Below are 10,327 nucleotides of genomic sequence, written 5' to 3'. Positions count from 1 at the left end.
GCCCGCACCCGCACCCGCGCCCGCACCCGCGCCCGCACCCGCAACACACGCGCGGCCATGCTTTACGGCGGCGGAAAATGAAATCTTTTACCACCTGAGGCAAGCGAGCGCGGCGCACATGTACATGATGCAGGCCCTGCAGCGCGCCATCGCGGCCACCTCGCTGGCCGGCGCAGACCCGCGCCTCGACCCCGAGGCGGCAGAGTTCCCCGCGCCCCCCGCGCCCCCCACCACTGACGACAAACAAACGTTTGTAAATCCCGCAGTAAAAAGATTTTTTGAAAACATAGCGCCGAGCGCCGCCATCGGGCCCCCTCCCGGCTTCGAGCACGTGTGCCGCCGCTTCTGAGGGCACGCGCCCCCGCACTTTGAGCCGCCGCCACTGATAGTTTTAAGATAAAACTAAGTTAAAAGGTATCAGTCCACGTTCCAGTGAGCTCTTGTACAAACTTGCTTTCATAAAGTTCTTTCTTATTATCAGCGACTACGAAATTTTAATTAAAATTTTTGACAATTTATTAATTCTTTTATGATACTTAATTGTTTGAAAACTCTACACAATCGACATATTTTAATGCCAGTGATATGTACATATGTACGTATAGGAATGTAAAGCCGCACTCGCTATCGTCTTGTGGGAATGCAGCGCGTCGGCAACTCTTTACTGTATATCTTCCTCGGTGTCGTTCACGCTCCCAATTGTCCGCAGTTTTTTTGGTATTACAAAAGTTAAACATCTCACTCTTCGGACAAACTTATTTTATCCGTTGAATTTATTACTTAATTTGACATCTCATATTTAATTGAAATTGGCAAATCGTGGTGATGTTAGTTCTACAGCGAATGTTTAGCCGAATTCTCTTCGTGGTTACGGTCACAAAGACACGGCGTCAAGCAACCCTCGGTCCTCTGTCCTCCGTCCTCCGCCCACACCCAGAACTCGCACCTGTTTTTACATTATTTATTTATTTATTTATTTATTTACATGGTAGACTTACAGCTAGAAAGTAACAATAATAGACACAAGATAGTTAACATATAGCTATTTACAAGTCTACACTTATAGCAATAGCTTAAATAATTTGACAGTCAGCATATGAGATATAAATACTTGACTTTTTTTTTAAATATAAATATATATTCAACCACCGCTCAATTTATCTGAAAAAATCCCGGCTTAGACAACTCCTCGCTGAGGACACACTAGTTGCAAACGGGTCGATATCACACTTGTTGCACAGTGTGTTGAAGCTGGAGCTCGCACGCACCACACACGAGTTCTGCCTGTAATTAGTTGACGCGTACGGTACGCTTATGATGGGATTGTACCTACAACATTTGCTAGGTACACTAAAGTTGAATTTACATAGCAATTCCGGACAGTCGATATTATTTTTTAGTATTTTATGAACAAACATGAAGTCGGCAATCTCACGACGATTCATAAGCGGCAATAAATGGAATTTCTTACAAAGGAGGATATAGTATTTAGAGTGATAAGGAAGTCTTTGGTGAAAGCAAAGGAACTTTATAAATCGTTTCTGTATATTTTCTAACCTATCAATATATTTATGATATCGGGGATTCCACACTTGCGACGCATACTCCAGTTGACTTCTAACATATGTACAGTATAGTATTTTAAGAGTCTTAGCTTCAGTGAAGCATTTAGCGAGTCGCATAATAAACCCAAGCGACTTGGAGGCATTTTTGGCAATAGTGTCAATATGCATATTAAAGAATAAATTGTTATCATGATGAACGCCCAGATCTCTGGTGTCTGTGCATCTAGGCAGGTTTTAACCACCCAGCGTATAGGAAGTATTAAGTGCTATACGTTTTCGAGTATAAGTAATTACCGAGCACTTCAAGGGATTAAGATCGAGTTTTTTTGTCGTGCAGTAATTTTCCAGTCGACAGAGATCAGCCTGAAGTGATATCATGTCTTCAAACGATGATATTGTGGCAAATATTTTCATGTCGTCGTCATTATTTTCATTTCGTTAAAAATGTATACATACATTAAGGTTACCGAAAAGCAACTTGCAAGCTAATCAAAGAGCTTCGGTGGCTCAGAGGTCCTAGCACTCGACTTGTAATCTGCTGATCCTGGGTTCGAATCCCGCCATGTACCAATGTGATTTTCGATTTACATATGTACATTTATCCGATGTTCTTACGGTGAAGGAACACATCGTGATGCAACCTGCACATAACTGCGAAGAAATTTAAAGATGTGAAGTCAACCAACACGCACTGGGAGAGCGTAGTTGACTATGGCCTAGTCACTCCTAATTTAGGGTAGGCTCCGAGCCCCTCAGTGGGGACGTATGGTGAGCTAATGATGATGAAGCTGAACTTGTATAAGTACTGTAAGACCAAACTACATTTACTATTACATGATATTCTTGATTCATATTTATAATCTTACTAATATTAATAAAATAAACGAATTTAAAACTTTCGAGGCAAGCAATCAAAGATCCTAGGTTGCCCTAAGGATGGATCACCGCCGCCGTCTCATCATTTCTGTATCTATACGAAAGTTGTTCTGTGATAAGTCGCTTTTAATATACGAGTTCAAACTACAGTTGTTTCTATTCAACAAAATCCTTTGATTATAATTATTCAAGTTTATTTCCTCGTGTGTTCGCTAAAAAGAGGTAACGGATGCAGCGTCAACGTGTACTACAATTATACTTTTTATCTACAAGTACAATTAAGAGCAGATTTATGTCAAAATCGTTTTAACTTTTTGTATAGTTTGTCGACCCAACATCACCGGATTACACAAAAACTTTTGTGAAAGATAATTTTTGACGACTTCATTAATACTTGAAGGAGAGAGTGGAGAGGATTAATATTTTTAGGTATTTTCTGGAATTTCGAAAATATAAAATGGCAATAGCCACAAAGAGTATATAAAATAGCCATGCAGCAGCCGCCAAAGAGTATATAGCATAGAAAGCCGCTATTTTATATACCTACTCTTTGCTTCCATAATGATCAAAATATGACGACAAGCAAAGAGTATATTATTTTGGAACTATAATCTGTGAGTGAGTGCACTCTGTGAAGGAAAATGCTCTGTGGGACAAAATATGATAACAAACATGGCGATGGCGTTCTTATAGAGCGTCGTCGCCCTATTGCTCTGTTTACAATTTTGTATTTCAACTATTAATATCATATGTACCCCGCATACCATGCGGCCTTCTCAAGCAGAAAGAAGTATCAATGACATCGGTCGAGAGAGGTAAAGGAATGTATAGTGCGGTTGATCGTGAAGTGTTGCGGGTCGCGGAGATTGCGTGTAAGGTGTTGGTGTGCGTGTGTCGCAGGAGGGACCGCGGTGGCGGCGCTCGGTAGACTCGGGCGCGGGTGACATGCAAGCGGCGCCGGCGCGCTACGTGTCCTCGAGCGAGCTGTACTCGGCGGACGAAGTGGAGCTGTTGCTGGAAGAGATTCGCGAGCTGGAGCCCGTAAGCTGTCGCGGCGAGGAGGTGCAGGACTTCGAGATCGCCGGCAGCGGGTGTGGCGCGGGCGGGCGCTCTCCGGCAGGCACGGAGCTGACGGAGCGCTCGTGGGACTCGCACGCACACTACTCGCGCGCGCCCCCGCCGACTCCTCGCCCGCTCGCGCCAATTTACTGCCGTCTGCGCCATTTAATTACTGTTCAGGGTGCTTTCACTCTGCTAGTTGTGGTACGCCATTAGCCTGTAAATTCTCCACATTATTACGTATTGTTCAAGTAATGTATGAAAAAAATATTGAATCTAATTAAAAGCACTTGTGATCTACACAAATAAGTTTAAAATCTACCTCGATACAGATCCCCTGACTCTGCAAGACAAACAGCAGAGGCATTGCAATCTGTTTGCCCAATACCAGTTGCCAAGCAAACTGCTTCTATTTAATGTAAAAAATGTAGAAAGTGATAAATATGTTTTGCCAAACTATATAACACATTGAAGACATATTAAACCAATATAAATTAAGTGACAAGTAATTAATTAGATGTTATTAAGTTAAGGTTTATATTTTTGAAGGACACCCTCAAGTGTTCCCTGCAGTGCTAGTGCAAAGGATGGCTCCCAGATGAATAAAGTTTAATTGCTTATTACTTGCCTGTCTCTACTACAACTAATCTCCTAGTTAGTTAATATTAAAACATGTATGTGGTACCGGCAAAGCAAAGCAAAGCAAACAATAGAAACATGTTCATTTTGAAACAATTTCATAATTTATGAATTGCTTTGAAAGTAACAGAGAATTCATTTCCATCAAAGATTCAAGCTCATTCCATCCCCACTATTAGCTTTCACTCAATCTGTAAATAAATAATCAACTCTTAAATCTATGTAAATAAAAAAGTTAATTGACTGTTTCAACCAACCAACTACAAACTTTTTGGCAATACAAAACTATTGGACATAGAAACTAAAAATATTGTTCAAACACAAAGAGTGATAAAAAAACTTTGTTGTCAATTCTATTTATTTATAACAACCGCATAGCATTTTACACTATGACATATTTTATAATACAAAACAGTAAATAATACATGACAAAAGAGTGAATGCTAGGTTAGGAGAGGACCGGTTGATTTTATTAATTATGTTATGTTTATTGAAATAAAAAGACATATAATGGTTTGGATATGTATAAGTAGGATGTGCGCAGGCGTGCTGCGCGAGCGCGTGCGGCTGCGTGTGGGCGGGCGCGGGGCTGCGCGCGGGCCAGCTGCCGGGCGGCGCGCGTGTGCGCCTGCTGCACCTCGCCGCGCTCTCCTCCCTCATGCTGCACGCGCTGCTGCTGCTGCTGCACGTCACGCGTCTCATCGAACTACTGCCACTCGACTGGAACAAACTGGTATGCTTTGTTCAATCATCGCGTTTACTTTGTATAGAAAAATACATTTTTATCTTCTTAAATATGAATCTAAGATCCAATTAGGGAATACAAGTTTGTAATAACATAATATAATTTTCCATTACTGAAAAAGTGTCAAAAAGACGTATTTATTCATAACTTATAATTTTCTTAATTAAATTTTCAACAGTGGTAGAATCAACATATGTGGTATTGCCACGACCACACAGGGGACACGCGTTAAATAGAAGTATGTTATTCTGCTTACAACCTGATGACTGCATACTCTTAAACCAAGATTTACTTCTTCACCTCATCTTTTGCTTTTCCTTGTAAGGAAAACATGGGAAGGGGAAGTGGATTTGGCAAGGGAGGTGAAATAATCTCTTCTATCTGTCCCCTCTTGTATCGGTAAAAGAAAGGCAATCGTAAATAACTATGGGCTGCAGTCATTGTGCTATTTTTGCGATTTCAGTTGGCCGCTTGATCTTTTGCTATCTCATACTATAAAAAATACGAAATTGCGAGCGAGAGTTAGTTTATAAGGATAAACGGAAGCAACTTCCGTTTCCTTCCAATAGACTTGCCGTATGTGAGGGTTACAGAGTAGGCTAAGGTACGGGTGCATCGCAGGGCGGGTGCGCAGGCGCGTGGTCGGCGCTCACGCTGGCGGGCGGCGGCGCGGCCACGCTGCACGCCGCGCTGCAGCCCGCCTACCGGCCCGCGCCGCACCTCGCGCGTCTGCTGCTCGCCGCCGCGGTGAGCGTCCTACACCAACACCAACACCACGACCACGACCACACATAACACAGGCGTGCAGTCTGACTGTGCCTTCCGGAGGCCTAATTTAGTCCTTTTTCCCTTCCCATCCTTTTTCTTACAAGGAAGGGATGGGAAGTGGAAGTGGACTTTCCGGATGTTACGATACATGGAAAGGAAAAATATTTTCTTTCTGTGCATCCTCTCCTCCGTCGATTAAACATAGGCAACGCATATAAAATTGCGTATGCCTATGGGCAACGGTCACTTCGCTATATCAGCGATGTCAGGTGGCGCTCGCTCGTTTGCCACCTTATGATATAAAAAAAATACCAACACCACCGCTCCCGGCGAGATATCTCGCTCCATTCCATTCTCGCTTATCCAGGTTCGAATGGCCGCCTTATTCATTTTAGACATTTATGAAATGAACTGCAAAAATGACTAGTTTTTATGATTGTGGGTAATTTCGTGCGCGTCATATAATGTAAATATATGATATTGCAGGGGCTAGGGCTGGGCGGCGCGTGCCTGGCGGCGGGGCTGACGGTGCGCGCGGTGAGGCGCGCGCGCGCCGGGTGCGCGGGGGGCGCGGCGGGTGCAGGGGGCGCGGGCTCGCGGCGGTCCAGCGGGCGGTCGTCGCCGCGCGCCGCCTACCGCGCCGTGCCGCAGCCGCAGCCGCAGCCGCAGCCCTCCACGTCGCGCGACCACGCCTTATAGCCCACGGAGTTCTAAACGCAACGTCTGCGTCAACCGATTGGTGAAGTGCGCCGGATCTATCCCAGTGTCGGTGTGACGGTGTGTCGGTGTGACGGTGTGACGGTGTGTCGGTTTGACGGTGTGCCGGTGTGACGGTGTGAGTGGTGACGCGCCACCACCAGGGTCCACCTTGGAGCGGAGGCGTGCCGGTCGCAGCGGCTGAATACGACGCAATTCAAAACTATGCAGTTCGATATAACATTATTTACCGTTTATAGCAACGTCGCCGTGTAGTGTAGGAGGCGAGGAGAGGCGAGGCGAGGCGAGAGGCGCGCATTGTATATGCACGTGATGACTCCGAGATTTCTTCCAATAGTAATAGAAGAGAAGCTGTCCGTTTCAATATTACGGAACGGCTGCGTGTGTGCACGTATTTGAGTGCACACATGCGGTAACCGCGTCCTGGGAATCTAGATAACTTTTAATATAGTACGGAATCCGAATTGAAAAGTTTTTCGCCGGTTGTCCTCTTGCAACGGCAGAGGAGTTTGCGCCTCGTTATCTGAGCATACCGCTCACCGTTTGTGTCTACCTGCTGTGTACCTATAGATATAAGCATTAGATAATTTATATTAGCCGCCGGGCCGTCTCCAGCTCCAGCTATCGACGCACAGTGTTATATTATTTGTTCAATTTGTATGTAATCCATTTGTAATAGACAATTTATAAAAGTGTACAAACGGCGAATGTGATGGGACACGGGCAGGTCCAGATCCTTCACAAACTGACCAATGTTTTTATTATCCACAGATGCGCGGCCGTACATTGTCGTCTAACAAAAGTAACGGTGTTCATGTAACTGTGCAACATGCTCTCCGATAACGATAGGATATGATAAATGTTTTTATACATTGTTAGGTGACTTTTGTAATGTTATTTGCTGAACTGTCGATCATTACAATTTTTATCACGAATTCGTATTTCACGCTTATATTTTTTAACACAAGTCTGAGTTCTAGTCCATAAAGTATTTGTAAGCGATTATTTATATTTCCGAGTTCGATTTTGACCTGGGTGATAGAAAAGGCGACCGCAGTGCACTTGAACAGACTCCCAGAGGATGTGTAGTGTAATGTCAAAGCTAAAGTATATATTGTACTTGTGTTGTGTTGTGTAGAGGTCGGTGTCGGTGTCGGTGTCGGCACATTCATGTATATAACTTTATGCGCATGTAAAGTAACTTTTGACGCTTTTAATCACATTATTTGCATCACATAATAATTTATAAAAGTATATTATTAGTAGTAAGAGAAAATCTCTGAATATACCAAATTAGAATTGTACATGTAATGTTGTACGGTGGAGGTGAGGCAGTCGCGCACAGCTCGGAAGCTCGTTTGTCGCGATTCATTGAACTTTGTTTGAACAAATGGCTCGGTGTATGTTCGGCTCGGCTACATATCACCTGAGCGTGCAGAGTGCTGTTCGGTCGCAACACGCCGCGCCCGACGACCTGACCTGCGACACCTTCCATCATCCGGACATTGTAATGTACCATACATTTCAAACAAATTATTTTTACTTTTAAATTTTAACAATAAAACATAATATATGGTTTTTATACAATCAATTGTTGTTTTTGTCCAGTCTCCATTTTAAGTGATAGAACCAAACACGAGGACAGGATCTCTTTGAGGAACTTTCACTTCCAACTTCACTATTTAACAATTAGGTCAATTTTAAAACTGCCATTAAAAACATTTGTGTTATAAAAATTTTTATTTCTTAGCCTTGTAATATTTTCATATTATATAGTACCTCTAACTTGAGCATTGTACAAATTTGACCTTAAATTGTGAGACAAAATGGATGTTGACAGGAAATTTGCTAAGTTCCATATCATATTCTTATCAAAGACATTGAAATGTAGTATAGAGAATAAAGACAGCACTTGGTTACATACCAACATCATTAGAATCAATGAAACTATTTAAATTAATAGCCGATAAATGTCCTAATAATTAATTATACATTACTTAAAATTATTTTAGAAAAGAAAGTTTATTTTTTTTATTAATGGAAAATATCAAGTAATTCTTAACAAAATTCATAAACAATTTATTTGAGACTTACACTGTGAAGTTAAAATTACAGATTTAAATGTTATTTTTCTATTACAATATTTTGTATCATATCACATGATGTAAAAACAGTGTGGCCATTTTCGTTGTTTGAATTTACGCAGAGGACAATTTACCTGCACAAATATACACATGCAATAATTTTTTATGGGAATTTTAATGAGTGATTCATATTGTAGAGTGAATGCGCGTGCGGCAACAGATTAGTCGGCACGGCGCCTGCGGTACTCTGCGGGGCCAGACTTGGCTGTTGCCTGAACAATAACAGCAATTTTCCTAAAATCCAATAAAACATCCATATCATACATATATGAATATAACATTAAAAAAATTTCATTTACAACAAAGGCTAAATTACATGTCAACATGTGCCCCATGGCTTAGAACTACCTTTGCCAAATAATAAGTATATTTACAATTAATTCCTACACCACTACCTGTTTCACATTATCTTATAAAGTTCTGAAATAATGTTCCACCGATTCTAAAACATTTTCTGCCTTGGGCTTTGCTGCCACACCGGCAATTTCTAAACCGAGATTCTCAATCTTGTGCGCAGTTGAGTTGCCAATTGCAAAATGAGGCAGGTGTGCCAGCTTGTTGCTGAAGGTCTGCAGCTGTCTCTGCACATACTCGCAGCCCGACGGGCTGAAGAACACCATGCAGCACACTTCCTCATTCTCATTCACCCTCATCAGATCCAATCTCAAGTTTTCATTTTCCTTCGTCTCATAGACAGTTAAAGCATCAACTATGATCCCTCCAGACTGTAACATAGTAGGTAATAGTTCTGAACTCAGATTTCCACAAGGAAAGAGAAAGTTGGATGGGCTTGAATTCTCCTGCAAAATGAGTTTGGCCAAGTTTTCTGCATTTCCTGTTCTTGACCCCAATGCTTCTAGACCTAGCAAAAGTTTAACTTTGCGCGCACTCGATTCACCAACTGTGTAAATACGTTTTGTGTTCCATGTTACAAATTTAGAAGGAGCCCAGCACTTGGAAACTGATTCTATGGCTCTGGGGCTGGTCAATATGAGACCCTGGTAGTGCAGGTTTTGCAGTTTTTCACTGAGCTCTTGCAAGTTTACATACACAAACTGGAGAGGCTCGATGAATACGGTCTGATAGTTATGTTCTGAGAAAGCCTTAACGTAGTCCTCCGAAACGCTCTTAAATAACAATACTTTCTTCATGGCAACAACTTTGTACTCGATACTAAAAGGAGCAAAGTTATTACAACGTCATTTACTGCGTCATAACAACATCGACCCTGAAAGAACAGGAAGCCGTAAGATGCACAAGGCGAACAAGAGGTAATGAAATTATAAGAAGACAAAAACGACTTGTAGTTATTATGGAATTTTTAAACCCCACTGCTTTCCCTTATGTTATGTTATAGAATTTAATTATTTGTATTATTAAAATATATGTAAACTTTTCTTATTTATGGTTTAAATTAAAACTTTATGATATATTTTATTCTACTTCTAGTCTGTACGAAGTTCTTACGTGAAGTTTGAGTCAAATCGAATGTCATAGGTACCCGGTTATGCCTTAACTTTGACAGTTTTCGTGTTCGGATATTCTATGAGATGTGAACAAAGTATAGTTCGACAAGGAAGGCCTAAGGGATAAAGTCTTATAGCTCACTAGTGCCCTACTGTCACCAGTCAATTCAAAAAATGGCAAGGTTAGGGTCCTTCAAGAAGCGAGCTTATCACCACCTTAAAGGCAACGCATTTGCGGTTCCTCTGGTATTGCTGATGTCCATGGGCGTCGTTGAACACCTCGGCGTTCCCGCTGCTCGTTTGCCCCCATCTGTTATAAAAGATTAATTTCGTACTATAGCGCAGAGT

At 42.0% G+C, this 10,327-nt stretch overlaps 2 protein-coding genes across 2 annotated transcripts; one reads left to right on the top strand and one right to left on the bottom strand.

Annotated features, from left to right (window-relative positions):
- Positions 1-3,060: 3,060 nt before the first annotated feature.
- On the top strand, positions 3,061-4,737 carry LOC106113963 (uncharacterized; the record flags this gene model as incomplete). The annotated part of the gene is made up of 2 exons (XM_013307022.1): positions 3,061-3,704; positions 4,684-4,737. Coding segments are annotated over exons 1-2 (372 nt in total), but the record flags the coding sequence as incomplete, so codon positions are not given.
- Positions 4,738-8,609: 3,872 nt separating this feature from the next.
- Uros1 (Uroporphyrinogen III synthase 1) lies at positions 8,610-10,231 on the bottom strand. Its single transcript, XM_013307125.1, has one exon. The coding sequence runs from the start codon at positions 9,662-9,664 to the stop codon at positions 8,924-8,926; it is 741 nt and encodes a 246-aa protein (XP_013162579.1). The 5' UTR covers positions 9,665-10,231; the 3' UTR covers positions 8,610-8,923.
- Positions 10,232-10,327: the final 96 nt, after the last annotated feature.

Source organism: Papilio xuthus, unplaced genomic scaffold, assembly GCF_000836235.2.
Source record: "Papilio xuthus unplaced genomic scaffold, Pxut_1.1 DF828142.1, whole genome shotgun sequence".
NCBI lineage: Eukaryota > Metazoa > Arthropoda > Insecta > Lepidoptera > Papilionidae > Papilio > Papilio xuthus.
Note: the sequence above shows the minus strand (reverse complement) of the source record. Positions and strands in the feature narration are given on the sequence as shown.